The 20,990-nt window shown below is 38.6% G+C and overlaps 1 protein-coding gene across 6 annotated transcripts in view; it reads left to right on the top strand.

Annotated features, from left to right (window-relative positions):
• Nucleotides 1-7,585, top strand: part of LOC131685507 (dystrobrevin beta) — a 109,421-nt gene extending 101,836 nt beyond the window's left edge. For 4 of the 6 annotated variants that reach the window (XM_058969293.1, XM_058969292.1, XM_058969290.1 and 1 more), the window contains 2 exons: nucleotides 5,463-5,506; nucleotides 5,585-7,585. In XM_058969293.1, coding sequence (XP_058825276.1) covers nucleotides 5,463-5,506; nucleotides 5,585-5,644 — 104 coding nt within the window. In that variant the 3' untranslated portion in view covers nucleotides 5,645-7,585. The remainder of the gene's footprint in view (nucleotides 1-5,462; nucleotides 5,507-5,584) is intronic. The other 2 variants (XR_009304826.1, XR_009304825.1) reach the window with 1 other exon arrangement.
• The last annotated feature ends 13,405 nt before the right edge of the window (nucleotides 7,586-20,990 follow it).

Raw genomic sequence — 20,990 nt, 5'->3', positions numbered from 1 at the left:
CGGCTCTCTTTCGTCAGCGAAAGCAATTTGAACAGCGAATCATGAGCATCCAGCGGAACATTTTGCATCAAGGGCAACCGTCTCTAGCGCTGCTGACAGTGATGCAATACAAATTGTTGAAATTTATCAGGATTTCGAAGACCTTTTTGACCTGGTCTCAACGAATGTAGAGGAGCTACTACTGGTTGCAAAGGATCGAGCAGCCTCAGCAGCGGGTTCACAACCACAAGTCATCATCCAACAGCAGCCTCTAAAAGCGCCAATTCCTACGTTTGACGGCAGTTACCCCAACTGGCCGAAATTCAAGGCCATCTTTTTGGATCTGATGGCCAACTCGAGTGATACTGATGCCATGAAACTGTATCATTTTGACAAGGCTCTCGTCGGTCAAGCAGCCGGAATACTAGACACCAAGGCGCTTAGCGGTAGTTATCAACAAGCCTGGGCCATTCTCACCGAGAGATTTGAAAATTTGCGTGTGATTGTGGAATCACACCTCCGGAGTTTGCTGTCGCTCAAGAAGATGACGTCCGAATCTCACAAAGAGCTGCGATCACTGGTGAACGAGGTTACCCGGCATGTAGAGAACCTACGGTACCTTCAGCAAGAGATGACCGGCGTGTCGGACCACATGACCGTGTTCTTGGTTGTGAATGCTCTCGACAAGTCGACACGAAAGGCTTGGGAGTACACACAACGAAAGGGAGAGCTTCCAAGTTACGAGCAAACCATCAAGTTCCTGACATCCAGAGCCGAAATTCTGGGGAACTGTGAAGCCGCGTACCAGATACAAGTTCCAGCAGCGAATAATCCAAAACCAACAGCCTTATGGCCGAAACCGTCTCAGAAAAGTCATGCAGCCTCAGCAAATCCAACGATGACCGAACCAGCTTGTGACTTTTGCGGCGGTTCCCATTGCAACTTCCAGTGCTCGACCTTTATCTCTGTCCACATCCCAGAAGAGAGAGAAGGTGCGAATCGCTGGGCTTTGCTACAACTGTCTACGGAAAGGACACCTCACCAGAAGTTGTTCTTCCACCAAGTCGTGTCGCAAGTGTGAGGCTCGTCACCACACTTTGTTGCACGAAGATGTGGCGCCAGTTCCAGAGCGTGACGTCCAACCCAAAGCATAGGTGGTAACCAAAGCGCCTAAACCGCAACCACCATCCATCGAAGAACCGAAAGCAATCACTACGATAGACCACCAAGTGTCTACATCCTGCTCCAGTTATTTCACCACCAGCGCGAAAACCATACTACTGCTCACCGCAGTGGTAGATGCCATTGACAATCACGGCCAACCTCATCCCTGTCGCGTCCTCCTTGATAGCGGCTCCCAAGTAAACTTAATTACGGAGGACATGGCCCATGTAGCTAAATCGTGATGTCGATAAATCGCCATGCGAGAAATGCATTTATTTTTCAGACAACAGGTTTAGCAAAAAGTCATTTAAAATTGGTGAAAGACCATGCTGGTGCAACTTCTCATAAATAATGTTGATAGAAACTGAACCGAAAGCCCCCTTAATATCCAAGAATACTGATGCCATCTGCTCTTTGTTAGCATATGCCATTTGAATTTCTGTTGAGAGCAACGCAAGGCAATCGTTCGTCCCTTTGCCTTTGCGGAAGTCAAATTGTGTATCTGACAGTAAGCCATTTGCTTCGATCCAATTGTCGAGGCAAAACAAGATTATTTTCTCGAATAACTTCCGGATACAGGATAGCATTGAAATCGGTCGATACGAGTTGTGGTCGGAGGCTGGTTTTCCTGGTTTTTGGATGGCGATGACACTCACTTGCCTCCAATCATGTGGGACAATGTTACCCTCAAGAAACTTATTAAATAAATTCAACAAGCGTCTCTTGACAGAGTCTGGTAGATTCTTCAACAAGTTGAATTTGAATCTGTCTGGCCCTGGAGCTTTATTGTTACATGATAAGAGAGCAAGTGAGAACTCCACCATCGAAAACGGTGTTTCATTCGCGGTATTGTAAGACGACGCGGCGCGATAGATTTTCTGTGCCGGGGCGGAATCCGGACAAACCATCTTGGCGAAATCGAATATCCAACGGTTTGAATATTCCACGCTCTCGTTAGTATTGTTTCGCATACGTCGGGCCGTGCCCCAAAGAGTGCTCATCGATGTTTCTCTTGTTAACCCGTCGACAAACCGGCGCCAGTAACTGCGTTTCTTAGCTTTCATTAAATTTTTCATTCGCTTTTCTAATATCGCATACACTCGATAACTAGCAACTAACCAATCGTTCCGGAAGGTTTTATACGCGGCAGCTTTCTCCGCGTACACGTCTGAGCACTCTTTGTCCCACCACGGGTTGGGAGAACGTTTTTGGGTGTTCACGTCGGGTACTCGTTTCGTCTGAGTTTGAATCGCGGTGTCGAGAATCGAGTTTGACAAAAACTTATATTCTTCCCCCGGGGGAAGTACCTGTGTTGAATCGATAGTTTTGGATATCTCAGCAGCGTAGCTCTTCCAATCAATGTTTCGTGTGAGGTCATAGGGAACATTGATTGGTGCCGATGGTCTTGAACCAGTGGTGATTGCAATTACAATCGGCAGGTGGTCACTACCGTGGGGATCAGATATTACCTTCCACTAGCAATCTAACCGTAGTGATGTCAAGTATAGAGATATGTCCAGTGCACTTGCTTGTGCTGGTGGTCTAGGAATCCGTGTCATTTCCCCTGTGTTCAGAATTATCATATTGAAGTTGTCACAAAGGTCTTGAATTGTCGAGGATCGATTATCGTCGTACAGACATCCCCACTCTGTACCGTAAGAGTTAAAGTCTCCAAGAAGCAGGCGGGGCGAGGGAAGGTGTTCAATCACGTTGGAGAGTCTTCGATATTCTATCATGACCCTAGGAAGAATGTAAATAGAAACAATGCAAAGATCTTTGCCTTTGATTGTTGTTTGACAAGCGACAACTTCAGTGCCTAGCGTCGAAGGGAGATTGATTCGATTGAAGGAGTAGCACTTTTTGATCCCTAAAAATACCCCTCCATATGGGTCTTCTCGATCCAAGCGGATAATGTTAAAATCGTGGAAGTTGAGGTTTATATTAGAAGTAAGCCATGTTTCACATAGGGAAAAGGCATCACAATTATTGTAATCTAGTAAGTGCGAATCCATTTTGGGGATAATACTTCTGCAGTTCCACTGTAAAACAGTGATCAGATCCGTGATACCGTTTAATAAGTTAGCTATCGAAGGATACGATCGCTGCAAGAAGGGGCCATTGTTCAGTAAACTGTTTTAAAAATGTTCTTACTGTTGGTAGAATAGCAACCAGCAAGCTTTTCAGAGGATTGGTAATGTTGAAGGCTGTGAATATCCAGTCCACAATGTCAGAGAATTTAAGGAATCCCGTTATAGGTTGAGTTTCGGACTGTAAAACTGGAGCACTTGGGATTTTTGGTGCACTGGGGAGTGGCTGAAACTCCTGGTTGTATCTCAATTTCCCAAAACCAGCAGGTATTATCTTCGGATTTGTAGCAGCACTTCCAGTTGAAGAATTATTTTTATTTTGTACCCTTATTTGGGACAACCAAGGACCCTTACGAGGAAGTTGAGGCGAGTTTTGGTTAGGTCTTTTCCTAGAGTTTCCAAGCAGAGCCAAAGAATGCCCCTCGCAAGGGTCGTTAGAGGCATTATCGTCAGTTGGCAAGAGTATCATCCGCATGGAGTTCCCCACATTTACCGCACCGTTGCTTGTTGCTACAGTAGGTGGCCGTGTGACCTAACTGCTTGCAATTGGAACAATTCATGACTCGCGATACAAACAGACGCACAGGTAGACCAGCTCCTCCCACTTCAACGTAGCTTGGAAGTGCAGATCCGGCGAAGGTTTACGCAGGGACGAATGACAACAAAGTTAAAGTCCCCACAAATAAAACTATCCTATCCTATCCGGCAAAGGTTACGCGAAACGAGTCTTATGAATAGTAATTCCCATCTTCGATGGACTTTGAGTGCAATTGCTTGCACTTCAAAATCTTAACTGATTGAAGATTAGGGTTAAAGCGGCCAACCCCATCATTCACCAGATCATCGACAGTTAGACCCGCATCACTTACCACACCGTGAATCTCCACATCACGAGAAGCAATGTAGACGCGATACTCCAGCGTAAAGAGGCTATTGCTAACGATACCATTGGCCTGTTTCAAGTCAGTAACGACTACGCGCAGTTTATCTGACTGAACCTTTTTAATCTCGGTTACGGCCGAGTAACGTTTTGTCAGCTCCCGTGCAACAGTTATGCTGTTTAATGGTTTGTTTTTGGGCCGAAAGTATACCACCCAAGGACCAGCAGATCCATCCTGATAAACCTTAACTCGGGGAGCTGTGAGACATTGGAGGAAGTGGATCGTCCATAACATCATCTGTCTCCGAATCAGATACACGTTCCTCTTCCCCATAAGATTCGTCTTCGGAGGGTGATCCTTCTGTTTGTTCCATTTTGTTGCGGGAGCAACACGCTCGACCGCATTATTTCACTTAAATCAAAATAAAAAATCAAAAAAAAAATCGATTAGAAAAGTAAAAAACGAAACACTTCACCAGTTGGTTCCTGACGAGCTGTTAGGTGAATTTATCCTTCGTTTCTTTTGTCCGTCACCCGCGTGACCTTCACACAGTAGAGAGTTGGTATAGCTCATCTAAACAAAGCCGTCTTTCAGGTAAGAAAACTGTTTAGAACCGCACTACACTGCACTGCCTGACACAATTTAACGTTTATAATGTTTACAATGTTTATAATGTTTATACTCCAGCCCTTGCTGGGATAAACACCTTCACCGATATCGCCTAACTCAAGGTAATGTTACAACAACACACTCGACTGTATCGAAAGAGCGTTCGGTTGCGAATGTTTGTTTTCTGTGTTAAAATTATAACAAATTAAGAGAAATCAGCCAAACAAAACATTGTTTACAAATCTTATTAGCCCTATTCAAAAGTTGATACGGAGTTGTTAATCACGTAGTTAAACAACCAGTATTTTAACTGGTATGGTCACGAGTCACATTTCCACTGTAAATGCAGAATTATTGACTTCACACGGCTCCAAAGGTGGCGTGGGGTACATTTGTACCCCAGTGCAACGTTCTAGGGTGAATGTCTCACTACTAAGTAATGTATCTCTAAGACTTGCGAGCCCGATTATCAGCCGGCGACTTCTTGTGTTCTATACTGTCGAGAACGCACGAATGGTTAGATTTCGTAAGTCGTCTAGAGAAGGTCTTGATGGGCGGGCGCGTGTCTGTCAAGGTGACAAGATTAACCCAATTTCACAGTTATTGAAAGAATGCTTTTTACTATAAAAATCAGCGATAAGGCACACGAATTCCCCTCTCACGATGTTTCACATTGTATGGTATTACCAGCACAGTGTCGACCAATTTCTAAAAAAATACATGATCCATTACCTTTTTACAGATTTCGATGAGATGCAAATGGCCAGCCATGAATGGAGTGACAAGGTTTGTTAAAAAAAATAAATAATAACAGTTCAAGTAATAATAAACTTGTTTTTCCTTTTTTATCTCCTTCTCCGGCAGGACAACGCCCAGTGGCAGGAACAGTTCGCCCAGTGGAGTCTCAACCCGCACAATCAGTAAACGCGAAACCGATTTCCATGCGGTATAGGAACTAATTCGCTGTATAGCTTTGAAAGCGGAAGAAAAATAATAAACAAAATAGTCTATGAAGGGGTACCCCTTGCCCAATTTTCCCTAGCGAATAACTTTTTGAAATCTTGAAAAAAACAATTCATACATCTAGAAAATTACTTGCTTATCATATCATTACCAAAACAAAAATACAAATTCATAACTAATCGTTAGCGGATTGCAAGGACAGTTATTCACGTGCAGAAATTGGCTCGGAAAGTATCTGAAAGAACTTTTCGGGGCAAGTTCATTATCTTTTAGGTGAAGCAATGTTTATTTTTAAAACTGCGTTTGAACCAGTAGTAGTTGTTCGGATTCGTCCAACTGTAGGACGAATGAAATCAAACTGTTCGTTGTGATCTCTAAGTTAACTGCAAATAATTACCTATGCCTATTAAAATCTAGCCTAGAGAAACAATTCCATTCCAGTTGTATAGGGGACGGTGACTTAAGTATTGTTTGCGTGCTGCTTAGTATCTCGAAAAAAAGTTTTTTTTATTGTTTATCAGGCGAATGACCTATAAGGTTAGTGCCAACGTAGAATAAAAAATAAATATCGTTTATTGGATGCTTTTTCTATACGTAATAGCATATTTATTTGAATAATTTACTTGGGATTCTTAGTTGCTTCGTTTAGGTTTATAAAATCAAATAAAGAATTTATTTTATGTAGTAGTATTTGTTTTGTTTTTTTATTCTTCATGCAACGCTTAGCAGTTACAAAAGTAGATTATGCTCCTTAAACGCACATATGTACAAAATACTTCAGTAATACAAATCTCTTAAATAAGTTAACTTAATAGATAAATAATGTTTTAACAAAAATAATTCCATCGCTATAATTCGTATACTAATTTCCTCACCCATAAAGCGAAACGATTCTCGTGTGTAATGCCAGTTTTTAGCGAAAATTTTAACTCGCTCGTGAAATTTATAATCTAGCCCAATAAAACGGACACCAGTTTAGAGTTAAATTCTCTACTTCGTGGATACCTGACATGAATACTCCAGTGGCAGACCGGGCGAAAGTTATCCCGCTCAGATAAGAAATTAGCAAAGATGTCATCTTGAACATGTTAGTTTATTGGTGCCATTTTGCCCATTCATTTCTTTGTCAATCTCTTACATCAAGAGGATAACAAATCAAAGCTACTAACGAAAATCAACGTCCAAAAATCGATCCAAGCAAATCGAGACTAGTGAAGTTCCCATGATTGATGTGTTCGAGAGCGGTTCAACACCTTAACCTTTTAGACAGAAAATGTTTTTGACTAAACAAAAATAACAACTAAATTAATTATTCAGATCATGTAGATCGATTGTTTTTATTTCTGTCTGAAATACAGAGAAATGGTATTCAACAAAACAAATAAAACAAAAATGTAGTCTACTCGAATAAACAAATCGATAGCATTCGTGAATGTGTAGGCTAGGGACAACAATTAACTTGCAAAAAGTAACAGTAGTAGATCGTTGGCATACTTATTGGTTGAAAATCTCGGACTCAAACGTCATGATGAAACAATATGAAATTTAACGCTCAAATCAGAAATAGGAGAAAATATACGTGCATTCGTAAATTTACTTTATGAACACTGGTAATTATTGGCACTGTTAAACATTTCCAAAAAAAAACAACACGTGGTTTTGGATTGGACACTTACCTGAAGCCACTGCGAGACTCAATTAGGGCGTTGAAGGGAAGTACATATAAGTATTTGTGACGAAGCAACAATGATACTAGTATTTGGTCAGGTGCAGTTAGTTGTTAATATACATACTAAACAAACAAATATACCGAAAGAGCATGTATTCACGACACAGAAAACTCGATCGAGGGAATAAAGTATGAAACAAATAAATAAATTAAATAACCAAATCATATTGAAACTTGTTGATGGATGTTTCAGTATTCGTATATCACAAGCCCTTTTTTCGATACCAATACCAGAGTTGTTTCTTGGATCTTGCCCATCTATTTTTGACGCTTAAGGAGGTCTTCTTATATAATTGTGGCAAAAAGTACCTAATGTTTAATATTTTTTTAAGCAGTAAAATGACTTAGACATGTGCGCTATTCTGCAAAATGTTTATTAAGGTTTCATCTATAAAATAAAAATTTTCAAGCATAAGGTGTCAAAAAAAATTGTTTTATAAAATTTTTACTTTATAGGTGAAACTTTAAACATTTTGCAGAATAGCGCACATGTCTAAGATATTTTACTTCTTCACAAAAAATTATCAAACATTAGGTACTTTTTGCACAATTATATAAGAGGAATCCCTTAACAAATCGGAGTCGCGCTTAGAGGAAAATCCAATGGATTTTTTACATTTGGTCGGTGTTAAGTCAGACCGGACTAAGTGACAAAATATTGATTTCGAGAAAAACGAGTCCAAAGTTTGAATCGCAGCATCCTTTACATTATAATTGGAAAATTATTTTTGCCATAATTTCTGTTTATTGTTACATATTTAAAATCTGGCAAAAGTCGAATGTAGCTGACGAAATTCTTTATCCAGCGCTATCATTATCTCATTTTTCGATGTTTTGCGACTTAGTCCGGTCTGACTTTACACCGACCATTTCGTCCCTAGTGTTTGTTTCTCCTTCCCAGGTGGTAATTATATAGAGGTAAGTACTAACTGCATTAGAGTAGTAGGCTCTGCCTAGAAAAGACGCGAAAATTTGCCTCTCGTCGAATTCTACCAGAATATTCGGTACAGTTTTTTAATTGAGTGGTGAACAGAATTGTGACGGAAGAATTACCATCGGTCGGAAGTAGTGTCAATAATCCGTAGTTATTCAATTACTTTACTTGTCTTTAGTTGACATCTTCTGCTCTGACAGCAATTTTGAAAAGTGCGGAAAAGTGAACCTTTTGCTTTTACTTGCGTATAGCTTGACGAAGGCAATCTATACAAAAATCTCCTTTATTTTATAAGTTTATTTTTATTGTTTGTTCCACAAATGTTATTAAATATTTTACTGTTGCCATCTCAAACCGCTCCGCAACCGCAATGACGCGTAAACCTTTCCTGTTCACAATCTCTAGATTCTCCTTTCCATCTTTTGTTTGAACTGCACGGAAATAATGTGGTACCCAAGCTGTGAGTAAAAAATTCGTAGCGCGAAGTTCTAATATTATGAACCTAAAATTGAGTATTTTTTCATCATGGTGATTACCCACTGAGTGGGTAATATGCATGGAACGTACTTTTAGGTATTTTTAATGACATTTCATTTTTTCTCCAACGAATGCCGCGGTTTGTGTTGTGTGACTGTACCGGAGTAAAAGTTAAAAAAAGAACTTTTTAAGAAAAACGGAGGAATAAAGCTTGTCAGTTAAACATGTTGTAAGTTCGCATATTTTAAACAATGATTATATACCTAATTCGGCTAATGTCAAAGTAAGTTCACTTCAATGTTTACATAATATATGCAAAAACGATTGTTTCGAGTGAACCTATCGTGACCCGGATCCAAAAACCAAATTAGCTTGAATTCCGACATTTTGGAATTGCTGATACAATTCAGTTGTATTTGGATCTTTAGTGAAAACACCAATTTAGTTCATTCGTTATCCAAGGAAAAGATCAGCGTTATCGCATCCCGCATAGAGCGAATTGTATTTTGTGGCTGTGATTTAATATTTATTTGCCCCACCTATTAGCTAAGCTATACACCGGGTCAAGGTTATGCACCAGCTCTACACGAATTAAAAGGTGGTTAAATAGAAACTAACGAAGAGAACCGCAAGATCGAAGTTTGCCGTTTGAAAATTTGGTAAGTTCGAATATTTTAAACAGCGATTCTGTGTTTCGGCTAATTTGGATTATGTTCTTCGAACTGAATCACAGTAGGTTCGCTTCAATTTTTACAATGTTCAATCCATATAAAAAGACTAGAGGGAATCTACCGTGACTCGTATCCGAATACGAAATAAATCAATATGAATTCCGGCAATTTAGACAGTATCTAGGTCGATGGTCTAACTTGCTGGGACATTGATGATGCGGATCCGTTGTTTTTGGTTCTTTAGTGAAAACATTAAGTTCATTCGTTCATTCAAATCTGCGTTGCCGCATCCGTTTCAAAGGAGGGAAGAGGTGTGGGCCATATATCTAGAAGTAAAGCGTGCCGAAAGCAAATCTGGTAAGTTTTGCACATTGTTACATTTGTGTTTACTTAATCCAGTCGTCCCACCTCAATCATGAACTGTTTTAAAGCACATACAAAATGTTCCATCACTGATGCAGTGTTGGAGCTCCCATTCAAAACGGATGTACCAGAATTATTTTTTTGTTTCAAACGTTGTTCTGATATTAATTAACTTGCACCTGATGCTAATGACAGGGTTCTCTAGAGTCAGCGGTTAAAAGAGATTACAGTTAACTTTCTCTAATATTTATAAAATTATAAAATTGACACATAGAAGGTATGTGTGCGCGTGATAACATTAGCATTTCTTCTTCATATGTAGTTTAAGCGGTTTGAAGTAAATAGATCTAACGTTTGGGTTTTTTTTTCAGTGTAGGATAAGATTCACCAGCTCTGTCCCCTGTTTTTAAACCAATTCTGAACCAACTCGTGATTGGACGAACGTGGCATTAAGGCTCAAGTTACCAGATATTTGCAGATTTTTTAGTTTGGTTGCAGATATTTGCAGATTTTTGAATATAAAGGCTTTTGGTTTCACTAGCTTTCCTGGCATTTTTGTTCTTCCCAGACTTTTAAAATTATTATTGCAGACATTTGAAAAAAGTACCTGGCATCTCTGCTTGGAAACTAAATGTACTAAAAGGCTGCTTACAAGTGTTGTCAGATAGTGCGCTGTTTTTTTCTCGAGATTTCGCTTTCTACACGGTATACTGGATATACCTAGAAAATTGATAGTAGTACCCATAAAAGGGGTACAAATTACCTACTAATAGGTTCCAATGTCTGTAATATTTATCTATTTCTAGGTAATATCCGATCAGATTTGATTAATAGTTACCTAATTTTTGGTGGTTTCAAGTTACCTTTGGTGAGTATGTAGAGTTTTGTTGAATTTAGGTACTATTTACATAGGCATCCAGAAAAGTGCAGAAACTCAGAGGTATATTCACTCTACCTAAATTAGGTGATTACGAATGAATTATAAATACCTTGTACATGAAAAAGTCTACCTATTATAGAGATTTCCAATTATTAGTGGGTAAATCATACCTTCTGTTTGGGTACAGCGCTAGTGCCAATTCTCTAGGTACATCCAGTTTACTGTGCATAACGTCCATCTGTAATTATGAATTCATTATCCAAAACTAAAGTTCTACAGGTTCCCGAGAGATTCGGTAGCGCGGTTATCGTGGATTCGGGTCTGTGTGCGGAAATTCCTCTTTTCTTGGATTTTTTTTCCAGAAACGTGAATTTGGTTCCTATAGAAAATTTTAATTTGAACAAATTAAGTTTTGGGCACAACCGAAACAAAACTAGTATTTTGTTTGCAAAGTATAAGAAGAGATGGCAAAAGAATCCAGCTGGCGGATCATACCCTAGCGTATAACAACAAAGGTTCGGTTATGTTCGGGCCAGGGCCGCCGAGAGGGGGGGGGGGGACCGGGGTGTTTCCCCCCGGGCCCGGAGTTTTGAAGGGGGCCCGGATTTTTAATAGAAACTAAAATTTTGACAAATACTTTTTCGACAAAAAATTATTTGAGAATACAATTAAAAATTCAATATCTTGTGTATGAGATAACTAGAATAGCGAAAATTCTAAACTACTGCATATTTGATATTAACTATGTTTATACTAACCTAATTCTCGTATCGAAACAAGATCAGACTCGAGCGGGCATAGCGGAATTCGTACATTGAATGTCATGTACGCAGCTCACCTGGGTTCGAATCCCAACCCCGCACACAGGAATAGAGATTTGTTATAGGAAAATTCTTAACCTGAATGAAGAAGCGAATGACCTTATGGTTAAAATTTCTATAATCGAAACAAAAATATGATCAGACTTGTAAGGGTTAAACAATTAAATGGTTTGATTAGAAGTCATGAGGTTGTCTTCAAATTTCGCCAATCTGAAATCGATTTTTTTGATTTATTAAATTTCCAATCTTCGAAAGCGCTGGATTAGTATCGAAAGTAATTATTAAAAGAAAAAAAACCCTGCTTAGGGTTGCCACGCCGGTTTTCGGAGGCGAATTCCTTCGTTCAGGTAAATCCGAATTCGCCCGGAAGAATCCATTGGATTATTTTGCAATTTTGCGTGCAGGCCCTAATTGTTAAGGAGGGCCCCTCTTGGCGTTGACAAATATTTTAAATGAGCCATTTGGGTTTACTTTACCCCATTGAACTTTCGCTTCAATGGATTAATGTTCCTCACAAAGATTCTCGAAAGAAACTGAAGTGTGATTTCACACCCCGTGTTTGTTTATTGAGGAACAGAGCAAAGCTCGGGTTATCCTTCACAGCGAGAGTGGCTGGTGCTTTTGGATTCTTTGTGATTATCCGAGAAAACCAATCACTACATCCAACTAAATCAACAAAACTATAAACAAATGCAAAAACATCCAACTAAATGTGAACGGCACAGAAAGAGGGAGTGCTTTACCAAAACATTACACTCTACGGTGAATGTGAAGAAAATAAGATATTTTTCCTCCTAGTGCTACGAGCTACATAAGAAATAAAACAGTGCATATTTATTTGTTTTTAAGCGTTTCATACAATGAAAAGCAATAGAAGCGCTCCAAAATTCTGTCGAGTGATCACTTTAATTCGAAATTCTAATTGATTTCAACGCATACCCATGTGTCTCTTGAAGTCTATCCCCTGCTCAGTAAAATTCCGCTGGTCAAAGTACCACTAGAGGCGGTAACCCTACCTCTGTTTGAGAGCTCAATTGGTCAAATGAGTCATCGAAAACTTTTCGGCGTGTGCCGTTCATCAAGCACCATTCCTCTATATTGGCTATATCATGTTGGAGCACAGTAAAATCGAGTCCTGAGGAAATTGAACGAAAGTTATTCAGATCACTAGCGTAGAGTAGTTTTCCGGATCTTTTGCGGATGCAGAGATCATTGATAAACAAGAGAAAGATAAGTTGCCCTAAGTGACTTCCTTGAAGTACACCGGTTGGCGTTTCGAAGGCGCTTGAGTATGTGGTACCAATTCTAAAGAAAGCGGATCGTTGTAAGAATGCAGAGAGCTGGATATCGATCCAAGAAAACCTAGTCCCTGCAGTTTCAAAACAGTACTGTTGTGGGAGAATGAAAGTAAAATATATTACCGCCACATGTTGATGTCTCGACAGTTGGAATTAGCAGACTTATGCACGTCATCATGTTCGAAGTGGCGAAACGTTTCTTTGACAAATCCCTGCTGACATACGTCAATTATGTTGGAAGAAGCAACGTACAAACCTTTCCAGAGCTTTAGCCAGGCAGTTTACTAGCGACTTTCATATGTAGTTTTCAACATTGTGAGTGTTTCCAGCACCAATTCCCCCTAGCAAAGAGGCCAGGGATGGAAAAAATAAATACGTTTTGCAATTCTTTCAAATACGGCCTTTTATCGACATTTTCACTATAACAGCAAATTGCGTACACAACAAGCCCCTTTCGTGACGAGTATAGTGTTAATAGTTTTGTTTTGAATTTTATATGTCATGGAGCATGAAGAGAAGATCTCTCAGTTCACAATCCTGCAGCTGCCAATGATTCTAAGAAGCATACGTTCAACTAAATTGCTAAATTGTGTTTGATTTATTTCGAAGAGATAATTTAACTCTGTTATTAAACTAAATCTACTAGTTAGCAGGATTAGCTAACTACTGTAGCAAGTTAAATCCGCATACAAAATCTTTTCGTTTTGGAGGAGTGAGCGTGAGATTTTGAACGTCGCTTCCTGAACGTAACGATTTTATTTTTATTTAACTATTTGACTATTTCTAGAAAACATTCTTGTAAAATATTTTAAGGAGTGCTAACCCACCAACACAAATAAAAGAGTAATTCATGTTTTTGTAGGATTATGAATGTTTTCGAAACCAGCATAGCGTAAAATCCAACCACAACCCTTATTTGAAATTTGATCCATGTTACTGATTTTTTTTCCTGCATTTACATTTTTATTTTGTTAAAATTTCATTGATCTATTTTTTCAAGTTGTGGATTGTATTTGTATTTCTACAATTGTAAGATTCTGCCTTTTTTATCTATTTGCATACTTTTATTTTATCCATCTTTTAACGTTCCTTACTTTTGCTTTTTTCTATTGCTATCACTATCACTTACTTTAATTTATAGTTTTTTCTCTGTTTTTTAACTTTATTCGCAATTTTTCGAGAAAATTCTGCATTCTTTATTTTTTTCTTATTGTTTCATATTTTAATACCCTGCTTTTTTAATTATTTCTCTTGTCACTTCATCTAATTTTTAGAATTTGTCTATTTACTATATCTATTCTTGCCATAGCCTTTTTCTATTTCCTATTTTCTCATATTTTTTGCATTTCCAAAAGCAATTTTACTTATTCAAATTTATTCCAATTTGTCTTATTGTTTAATTTTTTACATTTCTCCTATTTTCCTTCTCATTTTCTAATTTTTAGCTTTCCGTTTATCGAAGTTTTATTTTTTCCCATTGTTCATTTAATATAATTTTATTTATTTTTTATGCCTTTTTCTTAAGATTTAATTCGTTTTTGTTATTTCTTCCTGTTTTCCATTTAACCTACTTGGAAAGTACTTCTTCTATTGACATCTTCCTATACGTTAACATTGGATTTTTCTTTATTTTCCTAAAAAAACTATTTGATTTATACTATGTTGCGTTTCGGCTTCGCCTCATCAGAAACCGACACTAACACATTGTCGGAATAGATTAGCGCCGGCTTGACGCAAATCCCTTAAAACTAAAACACACTATGTATTTCAATCAAACGACTGATCAAACGTTATGTCCCGTTCGAGCAGAAGTTCTGTTTATGCCGATGAGACACAAGTGAAGCCGAAACTTGTCTTGGCTTAGCAGGCCTATGCGAAAGCACTATGCTATATTTCACCCTAAGGAGGAAAATTTGGTAAAAACCAAAATTTCTCACTAGGGTGAAAATTTGTTGGTAAAAACCAGTCTTTGTACAGGAGGGCACAAATCCTTATTTCATACTATGTTGCGTTTCGGCTTCGCCTCATCAGAAACCGACACTAACACATTGTCGGAATAGATTAGCGCCGGCTTGACGCAAATCCCTTAAAACTAAAACACACTATGTGTTTCAATCAAACGACTGATCAAACGTTATGTCCCGTTCGAGCAGAAGTTCTGTTTATGCCCTAGTGAGAAATTTTGGTTTTTACCAAATTTTCCTCCTTAGGGTGAAATATAGCATAGTGCTTTCGCATAGGCCTGCTAAGCCAAGACAAGTTTCGGCTTCACTTGTGTCTCATCGGCATAAACAGAACTTCTGCTCGAACGGGACATAACGTTTGATCAGTCGTTTGATTGAAACACATAGTGTGTTTTAGTTTTAAGGGATTTGCGTCAAGCCGGCGCTAATCTATTCCGACAATGTGTTAGTGTCGGTTTCTGATGAGGCGAAGCCGAAACGCAACATAGTATGAAATAAGGATTTGTGCCCTCCTGTACAAAGACTGGTTTTTACCAACAAATTTTCACCCTAGTGAGAAATTTTGGTTTTTACCAAATTTTCCTCCTTAGGGTGAAATATAGCATAGTATTTGATTTATTTTTTTATCACTATGCTCACTTTTTCTTAATTTTACATTTAGTTCGTTGTTTGAATTTATTTCAAATTTCATTTCTAGTGGTTTTTCTATTCTTTAAATAATCCATTTTATTAATTTTTTTCGTGTTAATATCTTCATTTTTGTGTTTCTATAGTATACCATGTTGGCTTTTTTCTACTATTTTTTGTTTTCCATTTTGTCTGTTTGCTCCGTTTTTGTTCAATACTTCCAATTTCCTTTACTTTTTCGTCTTTTTATCATTTCAATTTTCCAGTTTTTCAAAATTTTCTAGTTCGGACATTTTTTTAATTTCTCTATAGTTATTTTATTCTTGTCTTTTATTTATAGGGGGACCCGGGGTTATTAAGATAGTGGGGGTAATTCGGACCCCCTCGTTTTCTCAAAAAATAGCAAGACTATCAGACTATCGTGTATATTCGTGGCACCGCTGTTCTGAAACATTAATTTTGACAGTTGAAGTTGATTCTCTGTTCGTTGTAGAAAGGAGATGCAACGTGTTTCGTTGTTTTGTCATTCTCAAAACTAAAATAATTATAATGGAAAAACCGTGATTAAAGCTACAAATAAAAGTGAAAAAGATGGGTGGGTAATGTCTGCGACATAACCGGAGAGATGTAGAATACATAAGGAACACGTTCTTCAAATATGTTGATACTCATTGGAATTTTCGGACAAAAGGTGATTTGGGCGAGGAATATTTCAAATAATTCTTTACAAAAATGATGGTGGTCCTGAAAAGGTACCAGTTTTGTTGGCGTTGTTGGCCTTGATGAGGGAGATGGCTAACGATGAAATTAATTGTTAGCATGAGGAAGTCGCGTAGTACTGGCCAATGGAAGAACAGATAATAATTGATTCCTGAAAATCAATTTTTCTTTATTCATGTAAATTATACATACTTACAAATCTAACAGAAGATTCCTGATCATATTTCTGAATCATTAGTGCGAACATTGTGTAATTTGGTTAAGTACAATGAAAGTTACAAACTTTCCAAACTCGACCTTCTGTTCCTTCAGAAATATTGAAATGGGGTGTCTATATTAAACCGTTAGTCGTGGTCACAATAAAAAAAGATGGGTGGGTAATGTCTGTCACATAACCAGAGCGTCGTGATTTCAATTCGAGACGTTAATTTAAATCTAATAATATTCAACAGAATCACGTTTGAATGGGAAATTTTCAAATAATTCTCTATGGTAATAATGGTGGTTCTGAAAAGAACCTTTGGTATCGGCGTTGGTGTTGATGGTGTTGCACTGGATCGTTGGATATTTTTGGCATGATAGTTACGTGCCTGGCGAACTGTTTTGTAGCCTCGAACAAAACGACAAGACTGGCTTCTTCGGGTACCATTACGGCTGAACTTTATAAACTTAGCTCGACTTTGAAATCCTGCACAATCTCACGAATCAGACACTAGTAGAGCCATTTTGTTTGCTACTAGCACGGAGCTGCACAAAAAAATCATATGCAGTTAGTTCACGGGGGCTGCCACAAAGCTTGAATAGAAGCATGCGACTTCGACGTTTCTCTTAAACACATGCAACAACACATTCGTTTTGGTAATACTGATAATAACAGTAGAAAGGAATGGAAAAGCAGTGCACGAAACGAGCGAGAGGATAATTTAATTTTTTTTCCATGTGCAAGCTACTTCTTTCCACACAACGTATTATGTTGCTTGTTGAAAATTTGCTACACACCTTAAAATGAAAGTTTCAGTTTAACTCTCGCTAGAACACAATTGATTGGTCCTGAAAAGAACCGTTGCTTTTATTGTAATTTACGCCCACTCCCACAAACCGACCAAGTAGGCATCACTGGCTTCATTACGGCTGAGTTTTGTAAGCGTAGCTCGACTTTGAAGTAATACACAACCTTACGAACCAGACGCTGGAATGTTAGCCAGCGGATTAGTTGCTCCGTTGCCCTTTAGTTGGGGCGAAATACTAGCATGGCGATAGTTCCTGATCGGTAGTTGGTTGCGATGGGCCACCAGTAGCTGGGGCACTTTTGCGGACCGTAATCATCGCCAACTGCTTTCCTCCGGTGGACTGGCTGCTTGCTAGTGCTTGAACGAATACGAATGATGAGAAAAACCGACCGACCAATATTCATATATGAAAACACGAGAAAGCACTACTATCGCTCTCCCGCTCGTTTTCGTGCCATTCTTGTGCCTTTCCTTTCCGTTCGGCTACCAATACTAGCATAACCAAAACGAATATTCTGTCTTTCCATCGCCTTCAATCTAGTGGCCAGTGCTAGCAAACTTGCATGTTCAGTTTTTCAATAACAACATTCCAACAATATTTTCAAAGAATGTTGCAGATTTGAAAAGAAGGAAGGAGAAGATTTTCGCAAATTTAAATTCTTTTGTCTTATTTGTTAGCGCTGATAAAGGCTATTTAGTTTTCTACTAGCATGGAGCTGCACAAACAAATCGATTTATGCAGTTAATCAACGGAGGCTGCCAAAAAGTTCGAATAAAAGCATGCGACTAGTGTACTTTGCACGTTCTATATTTTATCAATACTAGAGAGGAACAATAAAATAATTCAAATTGTTATAGCGACATGCAATTGTGGCAACACTGGCCATGAGATGGTGGGGGAACACGCACATTCGTTTTAGTTATGATGGTAGTAGCAGCAGAAAGGAATGGAAAAGCAGTGCACGAAAACGAGCGAGAGAGGATAATTTAAATTCTCTTTCTTTCTTTCCACACATCGTATTTCTTATATAGCTTTCTGAAAATTATTTGTTATACACCATAAAATGTAAATTTCAGTTTAACTCTTATTAGAACACAATTAATTGGTCCTGTAAAGAACCGTTTATTGTTTTATTGCGGGAGCATAATTCAGACGCACTCCCCGCGGACACGGTGAGCCACTTTAACTCTTATTAGAACACAGATTAGTTTCTCTGTTGCCCTTTAGTTGGGGCGAAATTCTTGCAGGGCGACAGTTCCTGATCGGGTTGCGATGAGTCACCAGTAGCTGGGGCACTTTTTCCGACCGTCGTCATCGCCAACTTCTTTCCTTCGGTGGACTGGCTGCTTGCTAGTGCTTGAACGAATACGAATGATGAGAAAAACCGACCGACCAATATTCATATATGAACACACGAGAAAGCACTACTATCGCTCTCTCGCTCGTTTTCGTGCCATTCCTGTGCCTTTCCTTTCCGTTCGGCTACCAATACTAGCATAACCAAAACGAATATTCTGTCTTTCCATCGCCTTCAATCAGTGGCCAGTGCTAGCAAACTTGCATGTTCAGTTTTTCAATAACAACATTCCAACAATATTTTCAAAGAATGTTGCAGATTTGAAAAGAAGGAAGGAGAAGATTTTCACAAATTTAAATTCTTTTGTCTTATTTGTTAGCGCTGATAAAGGCTATTTAGTTTGCTACTAGCAAGGAGCTGCACAAACAAATCGATTTATGCAGTTAATCAACGGAGGCTGCCAAAAAGTTCGAATAAAAGCATGCGACTAGTGTACTTTGCACGTTCTATATTTTATCAATACTAGAGAGGATCAATAAAATAATTCAAATTGTAATAGCGACATGCAATTGTGGCAACACTGGCCAAGAGATTGTGGGGGAACACGCACATTCGTTTTAGTTATGATGGTAGTAGCAGCAGAAAGGAATGGAAAAGCAGTGCACGAAAACGAGCGAGAGAGGATAATTTAAATTCTCTTTCTTTCTTTCCACACATCATATTTCTTATATAGCTTTCTGAAAATTATTTGTTATGCACCATAAAATGTAAATTTCAGTTTAACTCTTATTACAACACAATTAATTGGTCCTGTAAAGATCCGTTTATTGTTTTATTGCGGGAGCATAATTCAGACGCACTCCCCGCGGACACGGTGAGCTAGAAAGCACTATTTTGCATTCTCGAACAAACCGACCAAGTAGGCATCGTTGGCTTCTCGGGGCATCATTACGACTGAGCTTTGTAAGCGTAGCTCGACTTTGCAGTCCTGCACAATCTCACGACCCAGACGCTGGAACGATAGCCTACTCTGTTGCCCTTTAGTTGGGGCGAAATTCTTGCAGGGCGACAGTTCCTGATCGGGTTGCGATGAGTCACCAGTAGCTGGGGCACTTTTTCCGCCGTCGTCATCGCCGACTGCTTTTCTTCGGTGGACTGGCTGCTTGCTAGTGCTTGAACGAATACGAATGATGAGAAAAACCGACCGACAGATATTTATATAATCGCGCTAATATGCACTACTATCGCTTTCTCGCTCGTTCTCGTGCCGTGCATGAGCCTTTCCTTTCCGTCCGGCTTCTAATGGCCTAACCAAAGGAATATGCCGTCTTTCCCCCACCAACTGCTCTCGTCAAGCAACCCAATGCGAATAATCATAAAACAAACATGTAGTGGACCTATATATAAACTTTTCATTATTTTATTGCTCGGTTGGTCCACCATTTTGACGGCTCTGTGCGGGATGGGCTGAAAAATTTCACTTTTCCGAGTCGTTTTCGAAAGATTTTTCAAAACACATTTTTTTGTTATTAGTGCATGTTATACATACTTCAAATTTTAATACAGCATAGAGGAACATATTTGCAACAAATTGGCCTAAAAATCAAATCATTCTGTTTAGTATGATAAAAGTTATTAACGTTCAAAATCTGACGCGGTGCCGCAGCCGATATTTTGAAACGGGACCCCTATATTGAAACCTTAAATGTATTCTACATTAAAAATAAAAAATAAAAATAAGTGTTTTGGAAAGCTTGAGGCTCCTATTTTATGGAATAATTTTTGTTTGGGTGAAAACACAGATATTTTCGAGACGCTCACCACTTTTGTGCGATATGAACGTACGGGGCTATTCGGACCCCCTATTCCGTCAATCACCGTTCAACGGCTTGCGGCTGCGCATAGCATTGCACACGCCACAGCAAAGAAATACATGGGCTGCCAATAGACAGTTGTGACATACCAGATTAAGTTTTTGTAAAGCAAGTTTTTTTTGTTTCTTAAGGACTGTCTCTTGTATCTAATTCACAGGTAAACTTAATTCCATTGTAAAAAAAATAAAGAAAAATGATGGTCTGAATTGCCCCGTAGGGAGGTCCGAATTACCCCTACATTGTAAAAGGATGAAAAAACGTAGAGGTTTGCAAATCGTCGACTAGCGCTGCCATTGAGTGGTGAAAATGAAGCTTTTATGGCACCAAAATGTAGCTGAGGTACTAACAATTAGAACTTTTGACCGGTAACTTTTTTCACATCTATCCACCTAAAAGGGCGATTTGATTAAGTAGGTCCGAATAGCCCCGTGTTCCCCTACTCCTCTAGTTTTATGCATTCTTAGCGTTTTATTTATTTTTTCTATTGCTTTAAATATGTTTTGTTTTTAATGTTAAATAAATTTTATTATTCTTGATTTATCGAGTTTTTCAGTTTTATGCATTTTTTATATTAATGTTTTCTATATTATTATTCTTTTTAGTAGTTTTTATTCATTTCCATTGATTCTAAAAAAAATTCC

This window comes from Topomyia yanbarensis, chromosome 2 (genome assembly GCF_030247195.1).
Source record: "Topomyia yanbarensis strain Yona2022 chromosome 2, ASM3024719v1, whole genome shotgun sequence".
Taxonomy (NCBI): Eukaryota; Metazoa; Arthropoda; class Insecta; order Diptera; family Culicidae; genus Topomyia; species Topomyia yanbarensis.
The sequence above is the reverse complement of the archived record's forward strand: the minus strand, read 5'-3'. Positions and strand labels throughout refer to the sequence as shown.